The sequence below is a fragment of the Lithobates pipiens genome, unplaced genomic scaffold, assembly GCF_037356315.1.
Source record: "Lithobates pipiens isolate NorthernLeopardFrog02 unplaced genomic scaffold, aLitPip1_a1.2 Scaffold_8, whole genome shotgun sequence".
Lineage (NCBI taxonomy): Eukaryota > Metazoa > Chordata > Amphibia > Anura > Ranidae > Lithobates > Lithobates pipiens.
Genome location: NW_027507903.1, coordinates 505,404,021 through 505,424,252, shown reverse-complemented (window position 1 = coordinate 505,424,252; position 20,232 = coordinate 505,404,021). Strand labels below are relative to the sequence as shown.

The 20,232-nt window shown below is 42.2% G+C and overlaps 1 protein-coding gene across 1 annotated transcript in view; it reads left to right on the top strand.

The window, feature by feature from the left end:
• LOC143960568 (cystine/glutamate transporter-like) overlaps positions 1–20,232 on the top strand; it is a 41,107-nt gene that overhangs the window by 13,354 nt on the left and 7,521 nt on the right. The window contains exons 3-11 of the mRNA XM_077469293.1: positions 113–228; positions 2,463–2,588; positions 2,941–3,040; positions 5,877–5,921; positions 7,832–7,955; positions 10,839–10,942; positions 11,022–11,118; positions 11,956–12,105; positions 15,280–15,457. Of these exons, the coding sequence (XP_077325419.1) occupies positions 113–228; positions 2,463–2,588; positions 2,941–3,040; positions 5,877–5,921; positions 7,832–7,955; positions 10,839–10,942; positions 11,022–11,118; positions 11,956–12,105; positions 15,280–15,457 (1,040 nt within the window). The remainder of the gene's footprint in view (positions 1–112; positions 229–2,462; positions 2,589–2,940; positions 3,041–5,876; positions 5,922–7,831; positions 7,956–10,838; positions 10,943–11,021; positions 11,119–11,955; positions 12,106–15,279; positions 15,458–20,232) is intronic.

Genomic DNA, 20,232 nt, shown 5'->3' with positions numbered 1-20,232 from the left:
GGCTACTATGGTGACACAGAACGTTCTTCTTTCAAATGCTTGAATAATTCCAGCTCATTAGATCCATGTCTTATGGTTCCATGTATGAATTATTCTAGTGCGTGTTTTCTAGGCCAGCAAATATAGCCGTGGTCTGTCTGGCGTTTGGACGGTACATAATAGAACCGCTGTTTGCCCCATGTCATGCCCCAGCCATGGTTGTGAAACTCATCAGCGCCATTGGCATTGGTAAGCAGTTTGTTTTTTTGTTTTTTAGCATATACATTTTTTTTTTTATGTATCATACATTATCAATTATACAAAGCTTACAGCAGCTGTACATACAACTTCAATGCATAAATACACGTAGTACAGATCTTAACAGTCATATTGCAAAGCAATATGGAGTTCTCAGAACTGCAAAATATCCTTTTTCACATTATAAAAACAAAACAAAAAGAAAAAACACAAGATACAAAATACCAACTGCAGTTGTACTGAGCCAGAATGAACACCAATGTCTTAAGTCCACAAGTGGCAACAAGAAAATAAAAAACAGCCAAGGAGTTTGGGTGGGTGTCACATATCTCCCTTTCTTTGGGGCTTAAGGGCCGGTTCACACTGCGGGCGATGCGAGGCGACACGACTCGCCTCGCCGCAGTGTGACAAGTCGCCCCAGTTCTGTACAATGGAACCGTTCTGAGAGGAGCGACTCGAGTCGCTCCGACTCAGAAAAAAGGTTCCTGTACTACTTCTGGGCGACCTCGGGGCGACTTGCATTGACTTCTATACAGAAGTCATCTGCAAGTTGCCGCTGAGGTCGCGGCAGGTCGCGACGAGGCAAGTCGGTGTCGCCTCGCCTCGCCTGCAGTGTGAACCGGCCCTAACACAATGCATCAAAATGTTTGATAGACTCAAAACACAGAGCTCCTGGCCAAAGCGATCCAGGAGATGGTTGGAACAACAGTCAGTAAGTAATTATGTCAGCATCAGTGGTAAACTGATGGAGGCTCCATTGTTTTACTTCTGATACTGACACAATTAATTAAATATGACATTATTCTTTCTTGAGTAGGAATGATTAAGGGGAATATGGCCATTGTGTATAATATAGATAGGTGGTCCATATAGTGAACTTGGTACAGTGTTATTCACTTGCAGCTCATACCCTGTTTCCCCGAAAATAAGACCTAGCGTGATTGTCGGTGATGGCTGCAATATAAGCCCTACCCCCCCAAATAAGCCATACCCTGTTTCCCCAAAAACAAGCCCTACCCTGAAAATAAGACCTACAAGGACTTTAACTAGGGCTTATTTGGAGGGTAGGGCTTATACGGCAGCCATCACCGACAATCACGCTAGGTCTTATTTTCGGGGGAAACAGGGTAACAGAGGACAATGGGGCTTGCTTTATGTCTAGCTCAAAAGTTTGTTTTAAAAAAAAAAAGAGATAGATGCATTCCTAAAGGCACACAATATAACTGGATTCTACGATTGATAGGTAATAACACCAGAGATTGTTGATCCAAGCAATATCCAATTGCCTTCTGGGGGATCAGAAAAGATTGGATGATGCTTTATTGTTTGTTTTTTTTGTCTTATGCCCCGTACACACGAGCGGACTTTTCAACATCCAAAGTCCGACGGACTGATTCCGTCAGACTATTCGATCGTGTGTGGGCTGCAACGGACTTTTGACTCGCCAAAGTCTGACGGACTTTAGAATATGGAACATGCTTCAAATTTTTCCGCCGGAACTCCGCCGGACCCGGTCCCTTCGAAAAATTTGCTCGTGTGTATGCTACTCCGACGGACTAAAACCGACGCTAGGGCAGCTATTGGCTACTGGCTATGAACTTCCTTATTCGAGTCCAGTCGTACGTCATCACATTCGAATCCGTCGGAGTTTAGTGTGATTGTGTGTGGCCAAGTCCGCTCAGCCGAAAAGTCCGTCAGAACTCTGTCGGAACTCCGGCAGAACTCCGGCAGAACTCCTTCGGAAGTCTGTTGGACATAAGTCCTCTCGTGTTTACGGGGCTTTACTCTGCACAACTGTAAGTATAAGTTTGTGTATATGGAGATTTTCTAGTTATTTTTTTTTCTATTGGTTGAAATTGATGGACTTGTGTATTTAAATCAAACTGACTATCTATGTAGCTATAATATAAGAATAATGAATAATATAAATAATAATCACAACAGAATTCTTACAGAAATCAGTAAATAGTATAGAAGGACTATTTTATATATGAGAACTAGTTTGAATTAATGGGAATTGTTAGAGGATAAAAACCACACAAATGGGTTTACCGGGATGGACCTGTCTTTTTTTCAGGCTTCAATCGCACTTGGCGTTTTGGGGTTGTGGCAGAATTGCTGCGAATCTGTCCGCAATCTCAAAACACAATACAATCGCAAAATGCAGGTTCAGGTGCCATTATACAAATTGTGTAACTCTTTCCTTCAACCTTGTGTTTATATAGCGCTCATCATCGCACTGAACTGTTGGAGCGTGAGCTGGTCAGCAAATCTTCAGACTATATTCACCGTACTGAAGTTAGTGGCTATTGGACTTATCATAGTGCCTGGAATTATGGCATTAGCCGCTGGTAGGTAGGATTTGGTGACCTGTCTATGTTGGGTGTTCCCTGTTATGTACAATGTCAGTATGATTCCAGTGATCAGGTAAAGTTGGTCTTTGGTTGCTATGAGCTACAGCCACACCTATTGTGTATTTAATCTTTTGCAGCCAAATTGGTATAACACTGACATTTTGTTTATTAAAAATTAAAAATTATATTTTGTGGTTCCTATATTTTCCTGCAGTTCTGCTTTCATTCTAATGTCTGTATCGGCCAGGGTCACCTCTGACATTTAGATCGCTATATGTTGGTTGAAAGATAAAGTTAGACAATTTTTTATGATGGGTTGAGACCTCTGTGTTTTGTCTTCTGCTTCCAGGACGCACAGAGAACTTCCAGGATGCTTTTGACACCTCCAACCTAGCTCTGGATAAAATACCCCTGGCCTTTTATTCGGGGATGTTTGCATTTGGAGGCTGGTAAGTTTTAAAAAGTCATTAAGGTTTTTACATTCTCATGAGCTACGTTACAGCTGTCTAATATCTTTTTGGTAATCACAAAAAGTCCTTTTACGCTATGTTTTGTACTTACGTTTTTCCATAAAAATCTATTGAAAGTGAAAAAGTCAATAAGGGTTGTCAGGGGTTAGCTCAAGGGGGATCACCTTCCCTGGGAAAAAGGTAGTCCAAATGGCAGGTTTTCTTAAAAATCGGACTTGTAGCCAGTTTTATTTAAAAAGGTTGCATGAAAATGAAACAAACAAAATAGAAAATAAATCCTTGCCATCCAGGCACTAACTAAACATTGCCGATTCCTAGCTCAGAGGTGTTACCCACAAAACAAAGATAACGCAAACATTATATTTCTCTCACAAAGCAAACTTGACATAAGCAGCTCTCTCAGGTTTTTGGCTTCCTGAGTCCCAGGGCAAGAGCAATCCTTTGCTTACTTCATACCACCTGTTGTTCTATGCTTCACTGTAAACTTAAATGCTTGAAATGCAAGGAACCCCCTTGTCACCCAACTGTTTTTCTCCCTGTTATCACATATCCAGAGGGTCATGATTAGTGACTAGTTTGAGTGGTCTCCCCAACAGGTAATACTTCAGGGCATCTAAGGCCCATTTGATAGCTAAACATTCCTTCTCAACAATGGCATAGTTTTTCTTATGTCTTTTCAGCTTTCTGCTCAGGTAGACCACTGGGTGCTCCTTCCCATCTCTGACTTGGGACAATACAGCACCAAGTCCCACATCAGAGGCGTCCGTACCACAAACTCCTTTGTGAAATCTGGGGTCACAAGCACAGGTTGTGCACAAAGAGCTTGCTTCAAACGTATGAAATGCCTTCTCTGCCTCAGGATTCCACTTAATCATGACCGACCCTTTACCCTTCGTCAGATCTGTCAGTGGGGCTTCAGTGGTGGCAAAATTGGGTATAAAAAATCTTGTAGTATCCTGTGATCCCAAGAAATGCACGAACTTGCTTTTTATTTATAGGTTGGAGCCACTTTCAAACCGCCTGAATTTTAATGATCTGAGGCTTGATCAGCCCTCAACCATTAAGGTAGCCAAGGTATTTGGCCTCCTCCAAGCCTATGGCACACTTTCCGGGGTTAGCAGTGAGTCTTGCTTTCCTAGGGGAATCTACTACTGCTTGCACCCGGGGCAAATGAGATTCCCTGTGGATGATTACATCATCCAAATAGGTGGCTGTGTATTATCCATGTGGTCTTAACGTCTTATCCATCATTCTCTGGAATGAGGCAGGAGCACCATACAAATCAAAAGGCATCCATTTATATTGGAAAGACTCCTCGGGTGTAGAAAACGCTGTAGTAATAATTCAGTTCACACACATTGGTACTTGTGCTTAGAAAAAGTTGGACATGCTGTATTTTGAAGCAGTACAGAGTGTTAGATTGCAATGTACTGTAGTGCATAGAAATTAATGAAATGATAAAGTTACATAAAGTGAATTAAAAAAAGAAAAAATAGGAAAACAATGTGATGCAGTGTAACAACTCAGCGCTCCTCCCTATTACAGTGCATGCCAGTGGGGATGCGTTATACATAGAATAAAGCATACCCACTGGTTTGAATAGGTCCTTAAAATTTCCTTACCTTGCACTTGTTCCATGTTGCCTCTTTTTAAAATCTTCCCTTCAGGCCCTATTCACACTTGGCTGTTCTGTTGCAGTGAGTTACTGTGCATTATAGTGCTCTGCAATGCTGGTGCATTTGATGTTCACTGGGTTAATGTGTTGGGGTGCCACTACCATGTATGTGTTTTGCTGTGCATTGCTGTAAAGCTTTCTCTTACTTCAGCCTTTTGATGCTGCTAAGTACAACTTATCTTTCCACTTTCTTGACATCACTTTCTAAACAGATCTGTAAGGAGGAGCAGTGTTGTTACCCTTCCAGTGGATACTTCCACTGGGTTCTGCCATTCATGTACAGTTAGTTATTCAGAGGGAGCTGTAAAATGTTGCATTTAGTGAGCTGACATGCTACTTCACCGGTGGTCCTTTTCATTTATATTAGCTAAACAATGAACCAGGAAAAACAAGAGAAACCCAATGCACTCCTGCTTCTTATGTCACCACTATAGAATGTTCATCTGAACCTATGATATAGGTGCACAGACTGGAAGTAAAGAGACATGAAAGGTGCTGCACTGCAGTAATATTAACCCCTTTCTGAAATGGATTTGGTTTGAGATTTAAAAATAATCACTGGGTCTATTTAAAATACATACCAGGCCAGCATTTGGAAGGAAAGAAGGAGCACAGCCTACTTGCTACTGATGCCAACAGTCCTGGATTTGCTGTAACAATCCAGAATCGTGTTCCCCACATGTATGCCAGGCCATGTCCCGGGATCAAAAAATCAAACCTTAAAGTGCACCCACCTAAAAACAGAAATGCAGACAGTGCAGGGTTAACAGTGTCTCAGGATCCAGGGCCATAATATAGGTGAGTATGCAATTGTGGTACACTACAAAGCGTTCCCTGATTGGACATTTTCTCATCCAGAGAACACTTTTCAATAATTCAGAAAGTGCAAAGCATCCTCTGAATGGCGCCCGTGCTATGTGGAGAACACTGAAGAATCTATGTCTACTTCCCGGTTTCCCAGTTTCCGGGAGAAGGTCAGGTATGGTATATACATAGTTACATTGCTCCAAGCCAAACCAATGTCACTATGTAACAATATACCATGCCTGGAATTCATCTTTAAAGCCTTGAAAAGTATGGTCTGTGGAGACAAAATATATTATCCTGTGTCTAGTTATTCCTTTTTTATTTAAATTACAGGTTTTATGTTACTTTTGTTACTGAAGAGATAGTAAACCCAGAAAGGTAAGTCAACTTTTTTATTTGATGCAAAATAAACTTTCTGTCAAATCTATGTCAATAGCACAGTGTGACAGCATAATCAAGATTTTTATAAGTGTAGCACTGACCCCCGAAGGAGCTGCTTGACCTCACCTCTGTCTAGGGGTTCCCGTGGTAGATGGCCCAAAGAAATGCAGAAACTGACACTGGATCCTCTTTTGGGTTATTTATTTTAGAAGATAACGCAGTTTCTTAATAAAAGGTAGAGAGTTGGAAAGGAAGTTCAGGTTCTTTTGGAACTGCAAAATCCAGAGAATAAACATTTCACAGCTGGATTCTCACAACCTCCGGATAGACCTCCTCTCACTAGGCCTAGCAGCTGTCAGGGTGTTAAGTAAAGCAAAGTCTCTGCCACTGACTTGGATGTAGAACACTTGAGAAATAAAAGTCTCTGCCACAGACTTGAATGTAACTGAGGGATGTAGACAAATTTTAGAGAACTATCATACGGTACCAGTATCTCTCAGCCGGTCCTGCGATACCGTATGGACATAGATCCACAAAGTGTCCTTCAACTGAGCCTCCAGGCTCCTTCTGAGAAACCAGCCTTACGCATGGCCTTCTCCCGAATAGTCCTCCCTAGGATGCTTCTCCAGTTGCTGGGCCTCTCCCTAGATGAGATGGCACCGGACCACCTTTGAATCATTATGGCCTCATATCCATTCAGGCCTGTCCTTGTAGTTGCTTCTCCTCGGGCTATCCAGCCCCGAGGCTCGGAATTGCATGGATCCGCACCCCATGCCAGGAGAGCCATGGGGGCTGGTCAGGAGGACCAGGACCAAAAAGACAGAAAATCTCTTCTGGACAGGAACCCCGAATCATGTGATACCATGTGATACCACCTCCCAGAATGTACAGCAGGGTAAAACACTCCCACTAGGCTGGTTCCGAGACAATGATTGTACTCAATACACCCAACTAGACTGCATTCTACCACTTGCTGGCAGTGACAGCGACACCTGCAGCCAAGGAAAACTCAGCGCAATCCAGCTAGACTGGCACTGAAACCATAATTTGGCAAAATTAGCCCTAAAACCCAACTGTGGTTTTAGGAATATTAATTTTCAGAAACCATACAGCACGTGCTCATCAGGAGCCGGCGCTACATAAGTATCTACCACCTGTCCTTTATCCTGTATGGACTCTTTAGTTATCCATTATTATGTGCAGTGATGTTGGAACAGGAAGGGGCCATGCCCAAACAGTTCCCACAAAGTTGGGAGTATGAAATTGTCCAAAATTTCTTGATATGCTGACACCTTAAGAGTTCCCTTCACTGGAACTAAGGGGCCAAGCCCAACCCCTGAAAAACAACACCACACCATAACCCCCCCCCCCCCCCCTGTTCCACCCAATGATTTAGACCAGTGCACAAAGCAAGGTCCATAAAAGACTTGGATGAGCTAGTCAGGGGTGGAGGAACTTGACTGGCCTGCACAGAGTCTGGGCCTCAACCTGATAGAACACCTTTGGGATGAATTAGAGTGGAGACTGAGAACCAAGCCTTCTGGACCAACATCAGTGCCTGACCTCACAAATACGCTCCTGGAAAAATGGTTAAATATTCCCATAGATATACTCCTAAACCTTGTGGACAGCCTTCCCAGAAGAGTTGAAGCTGTTATAGCTGCAAAGGGTGGGCCAACTCAATATTAAACCCGACAGACTAAGACTAGGTGCCATTTAAGTTCATGTGTGTGTAAAGGCAGGTGTCCCAATACTTTTGGCAATATAGTGTTTATATAAATTTATCTCTGCAAGAAAATATCATACATCATGATTCATCAGGGTCACTTGCATATTGCAATATTAGTTTCTATATGTTGGTAATAAAAGGTGTTAATGCCTAACTGGCAGCAGTGTATTTTTCCCAGGAATATCCCCATAACTGTGATTGTGTCACTGATCATAGTCACCATCTGCTACCTGCTCACCAATGTGGCGTACTATACTGTCCTCACAACCAATGAAGTGCTGGCATCTGAAGCCGTTGCCATGGTGAGTACTGACTTTACCTTTGCAGAGGTAGGATAGCAAGTCTATAACTGCACATTCCTTTTGGTGGAATGGCAATTTTATTAGAACAGTTAGTTGCCTTGATGATGTTATTGTTGGAGAGGCCTTGGCACCTTCAGCGGCAGTGACAACACAGCCAACGACCAGTCTTGAAACCTGTAGACTTCCGCCACTGACTTTCTTTGGCTTTGTATATTACCATTTGGCAAAGTATGTGTCATCAGGCAAACGTTTACTGGGTGGACAGGTGGAGAAAGTCCATCTATACTGGTCTTTAGCTCTAAATGAAAGGAAATCATGAAGCAAAGCAACTTTCTTAGAATCCTGGGAGCAGTCATATTTTTTTTGTATCAGATTTTATTTATAAAAGTTATTTTTATAGCATTTGCATAGAAATATGCTGTCTTGCGAGAGAGCGAGAAAAAAAACAAGAAAAACACAGTACAGATCAGTATTCAAACATTTCCTCCAGCAGATATAAGTTACACCACAGCAATTAGATGAAAACATGAGCTACCTTAACCGGAAAGGAAAAGGCCTAGCTTTCTCTAATGGCTAGGCATATAGACTCTGTCCAGCAAGACCATATTAAGCGTAACGTATGCACAGCATTATGTAGGAGAAAGGTATGTTCTTCAAATGAAATGCACCTATTGAATTTGGTGATCCAGTCTTAAGTGAGGTTGGGTTGGGTGAGGTTCACTTTAGGGCTATCAAAATGCATATAGTAAATAATGATCTAGTAATTGCTATAACCATACCTTCATCCATAAGGGAAGAATTGTAATAGCGTAAGATACAAGTGAGCATGGTAAAGTAGACTCCAAAGAGACCATTAATTGTTTTGAGCATCTTTTCCCAATACCTCCTCCATTTCTGGCAGTGCCAGATAAAGTGAATGAGATTCCATGTGGGGGACCACATTTGCTGCAGCAAGAGTCATCTCAAAGTAACTTAAGTGTGCGATAAACTCTACTCTATGAAGTATAAAGAGTTGTGGTAACTGTAAGGGAGACAAAGATACAAGTTGTGAGGACTTGAGAACATCCCATACATCATCTTTAATGGGTCCCAACTCTTCCACCCATCGTCCACTACATAAAAGTGGACATCTGAACAGGAATCTGTCTAATAGCTGTGCCTAGGCCCATTTAGTGGTACCTGCTTGAACTATTGTGGCAGGTAATGTAGTCATAGAGATTATAATCAAAAGCATATTTTTTGAGGTTTTAGTGAAGGATTTCTGCTACTTGGATTAGAGTGATGATGTCATCTCATTCTTGGCAAAGCCACTGGACTAGAGCTCCAGGACTGCTAATTAATAACAAAAGGTGGAGCTTTTTTGAAAAATTATACTGTTGCTGTCTATTGTGACTTAAGAGACAAAAGGTGGAAACCCTGCACACCATAGCCCAGCCACTATGCAGACAGGTAAAGAAAGAGCTTCAGCCTAAGCTCATCCTGACTACACTCCTCTGACATGTTTCACCCCACCCATGGGACTTAATCATAGTGATCTAGAATCATAAAGAAATCAGAGATTTTTTACCTATTTGTATAGTGACTGGACTCCGGTGTGCAGTGTTTCCACCTTCTGCCTTCTAATTTGCTTCTGCTAGCCTGGATGAGCTTCTTTGAATGCCAACATCTGTTTTGTGCTTTGGACTGCAGGGGAAGGCTTTGGGCGGTGCTCTAAGTTCTTTGCATATATGTCTATTGGGACCTGTTACAGTATTATTCATGGACATTTGTAAAGTTATTGCTGAAAAGCCCACTTAAAGCTGAACTCTGGGATGCTGTGTAAAATAAAAACAGAAGGCAAGGGTTTGAAAATCTCATAAACCCATATTCTATTCCAGTAGCGGCTGGTGCTCAAAATTTGAGGGGGGGGGGGGGGCTCAAACAAATGAAAAAATTCGGAAAAATACTGAGAAAAACTGTCAAATGCCACCACTGTGCCTGTCGAATGCCACCACTGTGCCCCGTCAAATGCAGCCACTGTGACCCCCCCCCCCCACCCCACAATGCTTTGCGCTCCGAGTTCACCCTTTTTGAAGCCTATTTAGAGGCTATTAAATATATCTTAATCTAGGACGCTAGCAACCAATAGTTTCCACACCCAGGTGGACAGTGGGACGGGAGTCGGGGCATGGGGGACACCTAAACCAGCTCCTACCTGAAAACAGCGGCTGCGAACACTGCAAACACCGCTCACAGACACCTTGCCGATCCCTGCCCATAGTTAACGCTCACTCCAATCTTTCACATCCATACAATAGTCACCATTTCTTCCTTTTGTTATGCACTCTATACCAGGGGTAGTAAATTGAAATTCAAGGAGGTCCGCTCACTAAAAAATTTTTACGCCCAAGATCCGAGTCTTTCTTCCCTTTTTTGGCACAAGCTGCGCTCTCTCTGGTGCTTTTCTTATGGCTTCCTCCACACTCTCTGGTAATACTCTGTAAATGTACTCGGGAATGTTGGCCCAAAAATTTCTGATGTTCAGTTTTTTAAATATCTATTTGGGTATCCTTACAGGGAAATGGGAAAACACATATAGGCACTTGGGTAATACAATTGATTTAATTAAATATATTCTCCCCGACATCAACAAGAGTAAATTAATCCAGATCCTCAATTTACTCTTAACATAATCCAACAAGGGACATACATTAGCTTCCAAGGCTTCGATACAGTTTAGTGATGTCATCACAATTCTTACAAGGTAGCATCTGGGTTTGCAAAGTTGTTTAGTGTAGACAAAGTGGATTTCTATCCTTTGTAGTTTTTAAGGAATATATTTAATTAATATGTAAGTTTTTGTGCAGCATTAAACTCTTCTGTCCTGTTACCTTTCTATGTAAGACCTTTACTGACCACACCCTGAGTCAAGTCTCCTGGTTGATCTCCATACTGGTGGCAATGTCATGCTTTGGAGCTCTGAATGGGGGAATCTTTGCCGCTTCTAGGTAAGTTATCTTCTTCACAGCCTCTGCTCTGTTGTATATGGAATGCCACTCACCAATGTGATCTGTCCATCTTATCTAGGATGCTGTTTGCTGCTTCCAGAGAAGGTCAGTGGCCACCTCTGTTCTCCATGATCCATATTAGAAGGCACACACCACTTCCTGCCTTGGTATTAATGGTAATGTTGTTTATACTTCTTTTCAAGTATGGTTCTTCTTTATGCATTTCTAGTTCAGTATGTGTGTGGGCAGGTGCGATGGCAGAAAACACTGGTGCAGAGTAACAGGACTATAATGTAATTGAAGTTTGGCAATACACAACAAGCCCGGCAGGAAGGAAACCTGACCATGGGCACTCACAGGATGCAACAGAAATTTGTAAGTAGCAGAAGGTTCCATGTGTGCCAACAGCATCCATTTCAAGGAGCAGAATGCAGTCTGGCCAGTTTGTACCCAAGTGGGGAGGATGTCAGGTAGGATGGCATGTCCCTGCACTTTCCCTACTCCTCTGGAACCTTTTTCTGATGCCAAGCACTGTCAGACAGGAGACCTCTCCCTACTCTAGCCACACACAAAATGCATGCCAAGCCAGGTAGACTCTGTCTGACCCAAGATAGCCACCAAAGTCACATGCGGCACCAGGATCCGATCAGATAGCTACCCCTTGTGACCCAGGAAACCATAGAGCAGGGGTAGGCAACCTGGGACCTCCAGCTGTTGTGGAACTACTCTTCCCATGAGGCATTGCAAGGCTGGCAGTTACAATTAATCCCAGAGGTATGATGGGACTTGTATTTCTGCAACAGCTGGAGGCCCCAGGTTGCCTACAACTGCTATAGAGGAACTAGCTTACTCTTGAATTCCTATCCCTCTGCAATGCCACTGCAGTCGAGCGCCACCGGCAGTGGACAATATAGACTACACCTGCCTATGCTTTGGAGTGAATGGTAAAATCTGGTTGACAGGTAAAGAAAAAATTCTAAATCTTCACAAGGCCATGTGTTTATCTCTTCTAGATGCCTTTGGTCTTCGTAATGATTGGAATTGGTGACCTTTATGGACTGTTGAACTTTTATAGCTTTTCTCGATGGCTTTTCATGGGATTGGTAACGCTCGGTTTGATTATACATCGGCGAAAACACCCTGACCTACCCAGACCATTTAAGGTGATTGTATTAAATATAGAAATATGTAGATTAGCCACTAGAGGGAGCTGTGCACTTGATTAAACCTGATTCAAACACTGCGCTTAAAATGTATCAACATTTTGAGAACATTTTTTTTTTTTTTTATTTCATAGCTGACCATGTAAAAAAAAGTCAGTCATTACCCCCCACAAATAGAGCTTTGTTTTGGTGGTATTGGATCACCACTGTTTTTTATACTATAAACAAAAAAAAAGACAGACAATTCTAGATAGTTATATCCATCTCTCTTTCTGCTATAAAACATATCCAATAAAAAAAATAATAAATAAATAAAAATAAAAAATCAAATTACTTCCTAAATTTAGACCATTATGTATTATAATATTGATTGGACCCTGAGCAAACGTTTTGCACATTGTGATCCTGATTTTTCAATAAAAGGCAAAAGAAATTTCCTTTGGAGTGCGGCTGTCCAGAATTTTCTATTTATCTTCAGGACTGCGATATTGCGGCAGACATTCGGACACTAACTGACCAGTGACACTAATACAGTATCACTAATACAGTGATCAGTACTAAAAAAAAATGCACTGTTACTGTGCTAATGACACTGGCTGGGAAGGATCTTAATCATCAGGGCGCTCAAAGGATTAACTGTGTGCCTAGCCAGTGATTTACTATACTGTTGGGAGGTGCTTTTACTAGGGGAAAACATGGATCCTAGTTCTTGCTTTGCAGGGAAAAAAGTTCCAACCCTTTTCTCCTGTCAGAATTGTGATCTGCCTTACATAGGCAGACTGCCATTCTGCCTCTCTGCCTGAAGATCGGCGGGTGCCGGCGGACATCGAATCAGTGGTACTGACGGCGCGCCTGCGTGCCCTCTACCCAAAACAATTGGATCATGTATATACATGTATATACACATGTGATGCGGTGCAGAGGTGCCAATCTGTAGCAGTAAAATTGCTATAGGGTGGACCTTAATTGGTTAAAGACTAACCACTATGCAACACTGCAAAGCAGAGCGTGTGCATGCAACAAACCAATACTGTATAGCTGTGAACAAAAAGCAGCGCTTCTACCTCCTATATTAAACACCCACTGCTGAATGGCCGTTGCTCAGCCATGGATTGCGGTCTGCTGAACTGAAGAAAGGAAGATTGCTGTCATCACGATCAATTTCAGCAAACATTAGCTTTATGAAAACATCGGTGTATACAGCACAATCAACGCGTCTCCGCCATAACAGCCTTACTCGTGATTATGGCCATAGGTAAGGTCATTATGGTGGAAGCGTGTTGACGTTTGCGTTGTATACACCGATGTCTTAATAAATTAATGTCTTGTGCACTTTACCGTGATGCCGGTGATCTTCCTGTCTTCAAATACTGTATAGATGGCTCAAATGTATGAATCAATATAATTACAAACTACTAAATAAAATAAGATTGTTTACATCAAGTTCATGTCCTTTATTAAATGATTGAAAAGACTATACATTTCTTTATGGCAAAACTCTAGCTAAAGATAAGATTAAAATGAAGAACCTATTAAAAAAGATAAACTAACAAAACCAGCTTTTGCTGCAATATTCACCTTAAAGTAGAATTCCAGCCTAAGGCAAGCCTAAGGCACTTTATAGTGTTTTTATTGTTACTTGACATCTTAACCTCTTGGTGCCGGCTGCACGCAAAATATGCGGCCTCTCGGCGGGTGGGTCTTTTGGCGCCGAGTGGCTGCATATTTGCGTGCATTAGTGCAAACACAGCTGTGCCGAGAGTGAGCGCCCTGCGCCAAAAGCTTTCCGATCAAGTGACTGCCATGACAGCCAATTACAGCCAATCATGGCGCCGACTCCAAGGGGTTAATAAAAAGATTGAAACAGAATTCCACCCTAAGGCAGGCCGTAAATTGCTCGATTTCTCCATCAACACTGCAGTGCTGAAGTGTCACTGCTGGCTGCTATAGCCACTGGCAGCAATCTGGTGGAAAACAAAAAATATAGAAAAGATTGTTGCATGTCTGATCATCAGCACCACATCCTGTAATTTGGCAAGTACAACAAGAAAAGATGACGGCTGGGATTTTAAGAGTGCAAAAAACATTACAAAAATATATATAAAAAATATCAAAATTTTATTTAAACATTAAAATATTTAAACATTGTCATCAAATATATCCATACGGTAGATGGAAAGGGTGTAGTAGATTACGATTCTCTACATGTTTCACCATGAAATGGCTTCCTCAGGAGATATTTAATCAAGAACTGCATATATGATCTCTAAGAATTAAAAAAATATATTATAAATACATAATTGTAACGAAAAAGAAAAATCAATTTAAGTTCAAAAAAACAAACATATACAAAGACAATATTAGCATCAATCTTGAATATGTGTGGGCCTGCTAGCCAAATCCAAGTCTAAATTACCTTTGTATAGGTGAGTTTCTAAAAATGCAATAATAAATTGGGCTCCAAAATCAGAGGGGTAACTGGGGGACATTTGGTGAAACCACAGAGGAAGGCATAATGAGGCCTATGAAAAAGCCCAACTAAAATGAAATTTATATTGTAAATCAATTGTATAATAGTTAGTTAAATAACGTATAAACCTGGTAAAGGATTCATCACCAGTGTCAGCGGCAGGTGCAGGGGAGAGGAGGTAGCACTACACAATGGCTGGGAATTCTGGGAGCCCATATCTATAGGCTCCCATGTCCCAGCCATTGTCGGCGCTCCCTCCTCTCCCCTGCAACAGGGGAGCCAGAGCAGATGATCACATGGCCAAACCAAAGTGGATTAAAAAAAAGGTAAGTTGGGCTGGAATTCTACTTTAAAGAGGAAGTAACCCCTGATTTGATTGATAATAAATGGCTTCAGCCAAACACTAACCACGAGTGAAAGAAAGGTTTATCTTATTCTCTGTTCTATTATATTCTCATAATTATATGCTATTATATTCTCTGAAAAATGACCAAGAAAACATAAATTCTGCCAGGGTATGTAAACTTATGAGCACAACTGTATATAAGCCTAATGACTTGTGAGTAATCTATGTTTGCTGACTGCAGATTGCTTTTATAATTAACACATTTTCATTTGTGTTTCTAATTTGAATGATGAAAGTACAACTACAGGTTTATGAAAAGAGGATCTTGTTTCTGTGACTCAAATTTCTTGTTTTCTAGGTCCCCTTGATCATTCCTTTTGTGTTCACTACAATGAGCCTGTTTATTGTGTCAATGTCCCTGTACTCAGATCCAGTGAATACAGGCATTGGCTGTCTTATCACTCTGAGTGGTTTACCAGTTTATTATTTAACTGTCCACAAGCAAAGAGTGCCCCAGCGGTGGAGAGATGTCTTCAGTAAGTAATCAGTTCTCTGCAGACCTATTATCACACCTCTCAAGTATTTTCAAAACTGTCATTGAATATTCTCACATGTGTCTGTTCTGTGTGTTCAATAGTCAACTGTCCCCCTATACAACATTACTGACTTACAACAACAATCAAAAAACTCTAAAATTTACATAAAAACAGAATGCAATGGATTTGCAAATCTCAAACCCATCATTTTATTCACAATAGAAAACATATTACTTTTAACTGAGAAAACGTATAATTTTAAGAAAAAAAAATAAAGTTATTTTGAAACTGATGGCAGCAACAAATCTCAAAAAGTTGGGACAGAGAAACAAAAAGCTGGAAAAGTAAATAGTACTAAAAAGGAAAAGCTGGAAGAACATTTTGCAACAAATTAGGTGAAATTGCAACAGGGTCAGTAACATGATTGGGTATAAAGCATCTAAGGGTCCTTTTACATGGGGCGGATCAGTGATGATCCGCCCCGTGGATATCCGCTTGCTCAGCGGGGATCGCTCCGTCTTACATCTCCGCTGACATCTGATGCTAAATAGACCCCTATGGAGCATCCGTTCAGGTCCGCCTGAAAAACTGACAGGCTGACCTGAACGGATCGGTAGTGTGAAAGAGGCCTTAGAGAGAGTCACTGTCTCAGTAAAGCTTCTCAGAGGTTCAGCAATCTGTGAAAAGCTGTGGCTAAAAATTGTCAAACAATTTAAGAATAATGTTGGGGCAGGGCCAAGTCCACTGCGGCGCAGCATCCCCTCTTCCTTTAACACTCTTTAAATGTCTGGGAACTGAGGAGATCAGTTGCTGGAGTTTTGGGGGAGGAATGTTGTCCCATTCCTGCCTGAGCATATGCTGCTCTAAAACCAGGATCTATGTCTTTTAGTATTGATGATGCCCTTCTAGATGTGCAAGCTGTCCATTCTGTACGCACTACTGCAACCTCATACCATCACAGATGCAGGATTTTGAGCGAATCGCTGATAGCAAGCCAGAAGATCTCTCTTCTTTTTAGTCCTGATAATATGGTTCCCATGGTTGCCAAAAAGAATGTCAAATTTAAATTCATTTGACCACAGATTAACTTTGCAACAGACCAGCTTTGGCTCGTCTGTTGCGTTTCTAGATCACGTTCAGATATGGCTTCTTTGCATGAAGTGCTTTACCTTGCATTTTTGGATGGCAAGTCAAGCTGTGTTCACAGACAATGTTTTTTTGATGCATTCCTGAGCCCATGCTGTGATGTCCATCACAGAATTATGCCCGATTTTAATGTAGTGTCTGCAGAGGGCCTGAAGATAACATCCAAATCTGTGTTTCAGCCTTGTCCCTCGTGCACAGAGGATTTCTCTCGTTGAAGAACATTATTCTGAAATTATTTGACAATTTTTCGACACAGCTTTTCACAGATCGGTGAACCTCTGTCCATCTTTGCTTCTGAAACCATTCGATTCCCTAAGATGCTCTTTTTATAATACCCAATCATGTTACTGACCTGTTGCCAATTAACCTAATTAGTTGCCAGCTTTTTGCTGCCCTGTTCCAACTTTTTCGTGTTGTTGCTATCAATTTCAAAAACACCTTATTTTTTTTCCTTAAAATTCTATATTTTCTCAGTTGATATGTTTTCTATTTTCTATTGTGAATAAAATGTTTGAGATTTGCAAATCATTGCATTCTGTTTTTTTTAATCCAGAAAAAAGTTTATTAAATAACACATAAACATTCACCAAATCCACAAATACATCGCAGTACATTTACAGCCATAATAAATAAATATGCGCGGTCTGCTGGTCTAACTAGTCAATCCACGACTACCTGATCGTGCACGAGGGCATGCTCTAGACTGAATTGCCATCAGTCAAAGTCTCCCCAGGCCCCCTATTCAGGTACCGATGCCCAGCAGTCTGCCCATGACAAGATCCACCGGAGCAAGCCCCGGTACATCCATCCATGGCCCCCATAGTTTCTTGAATTTCTGGGCGCAGCCCCTATGCTGGAAAATTGTCTTTTCCTTCCGAAGCATATCTCCCATTGTATTAATCCACTCTTTGACAGCAGGGGGATCCTCCGATATCCAGTGGGTCATTATAAGCTTGCGTGCCAGAAATAGAGATCTAGTGACTGCCACCCGGGTGCATTCTACCCATTCCAATTTCTCTAGCACGTTGAGTAGGCAATGTTTTGGGTCTGCAGGTAGCGAGACTTGAACTATTCTGTTTATGGTGTCCAGCATCCCCAGCCAATAGAGGTGGAGTTTCGGCACCTCCACAGTAGGTGGATCAAGTCTCCATGATCCCTCTTACACCTAGTACACTGGGGTAGATCGCAGACCCATAGCAAACATTCTGTGGGGGTATAGTACACTCTTAGCAATAAATACAGTTGTATCAATCTGTGTGATATATTTAGGGAACATGTGGGTACCGCCTGCAGGTCCTCCTCCCCTGATCTCCATCCTTCGGGGCCACCTCCCCCTCCCACTTGGCCAGCATCCGTAGTGGGTGTTTATTCAAAAAGCTCCGCAATAACATGTGGTAGCATATTGATATAAAGCCTTTAGTGTTAGTAGCTCCTGCAATCAGATTGAACAATGGTGTTGGAGATGATATCCACTCCGCTGACTTACTTTGGGCCATTATAGCATGCTTTAATTGCACATAGTAGAACCACATGGATTGTGGTCAACCATAAAGACCATGCAGAGTTTAGAACGTGTGCAATTTCCCACCGTGTTGTAGTTTAGCCAGTTCTGGGTATGAGTCATTAGACCAAATAGGACTATAGTCTGTTTACCCCGTCACACCTTGTATATATCTAGCTTTGTTCCAAATTTTTTGAATGAGGTTATAGGTTGGGTATAATTTATTAGGTTTCCCAAATGCCAGTGACTCAAGGGCTATCTGTATCGAGTCCCTTTTTACAGTGTGTGGCATCACTAGTTCAGAAGAGTCATAGGTCCCCCCCTCTCTGTCTACACTCATGTGGAATGTGCCTATCAGTTGCTGTAGCTGTACGGCAATATAGTATAACCAGGGATTTGGGAGGGCGAGCCCTCCCTCATCTTTCAGTTGTTGGAGGTGTTCAAGTTTTATTCTTGGTGTGCGATTCTTCCATATAAGCATACGGAACAGGGAATGGACAATTCTAAACATTTTTAGTGTTTGAGGCATGAGGATCATTTTTATCAAGTTCACCCTGCCTGTTACAGACAAGCAGAGTGAATTCCATGTTTTAATTCGGTCTCCAAACTTTTGCATCAGTGGGGAGATATTTAATCTTACGCAATCGATGATTTTGGGCGTCACCTGGATGCCCAAGTATTTGAGTGTTGTAGCTATGGGTACTGCATTAGATGTTGGGGGACTCCCCCTTTCGTCAATTAGCATCAGGGGGGACTTAGACCAATTTATCAGAAGTCCGGAGTACCTACAGAATTCCTCTACGGTGGCCATAGCTTCTGCAAGAGGGCCCTCCACATCTCCAAGTAAGCTCAATGTGTCGTCTGCATAGAGCATTAATTTCTCCTGTTTGTCACCATACTTGAATCCCATGATATCTGGGTTGGCTCTTACCTTTATCACCAGGGGTTCAATGGCTAAAGCAAAAAGTAGGGGTGATAAAGGGCACCCCTGGCGTGTGCCCCTTCCTAGAGTAAAAGTTTGTGACATTGCCTCAGAGGTTCGAATGGCAGCTCGTGGGCTATGGTACAGCAGGCGCACCCAGGAAATATACAAGTCACCAAATCCAAAGCGCCGAAGAACTTCCCATAGATACTCCCACTCAACGCTATCGAAGGCCTTCATAGAGTCCAGTGAGAGCAAAGCCCTCTGCCCTATGTTTTCTGCCAGAGATTGCAAGTTATGGTAAAGCCTCTGTAACTTGACAGCCATCGACTTATTAGGCATAAAACCGGCCTGATCGGGATGTACAATGCCCGTGATGACATGGTTCAGTCTAATCGCCAGCATCTTGGCAAGGAGCTTAATATCACTCTGTAGCAGGGATATAGACCTGTATGAGCCAGGGTCTAAAGGGTCCTTTCCGAGTTTCAATATGAAGACAATGTTAGCCGTGGCCATAGAAGAAGGCGAAGCCCGGTGCTCCCTGGCCTCGTTAAACACCGCCAAAAGCCTGGGCAGGAGTATATCTGCATGCTTATATACCTCTATGGGTATCCCATCTGCCCCAGGTGCTTTACAATTGGGAAACTCGGCCAACGCTGCCTGCAGCTCCTCCAAGGTAAGAGGGGCATCCAGGGCTCTTTGTTGATCAGTCGTAAGTTGTGGGAAATCAATGCCCTGCAGATATACCATAGCTCCGGTCGAGTGTATTGCCCAGTCAGAAGATATAGGTTCTCATAGAATCTGGCCAATTCCGCCAAGATTAAGTCAGGAGAGTTCACTATCCTGCCCTCTGCCATTTTGATAGCTCCGATAGTGGGTACACATTGCTGGGAATTAGCTATCCTGGCTAGCATGTGCCCTGTGCTCTCCCCCTCTTCATAGAAAGCTAACTAAAAGAAAAAGTTTCTTCTCTACCGTGGAGGATAGCAGCCGCTCATAAGTGGATTGAGCCGACTGCCATGCCTCCCTGGCCGAATCTGTCGGGGTACTAACCTATGTCTCCTCCAGAGCCGTTACCTGTTTTTCAAGTTCCTTTCTGAGCCCAGAGGAGTTATTTTTTACCTTATTGATTTCATTTACGAGAAATCCTCTCAAGTAAGCCTTGAAGGCGTCCCACTGTGTAGCTGATGAATCAACAAAGTCCCG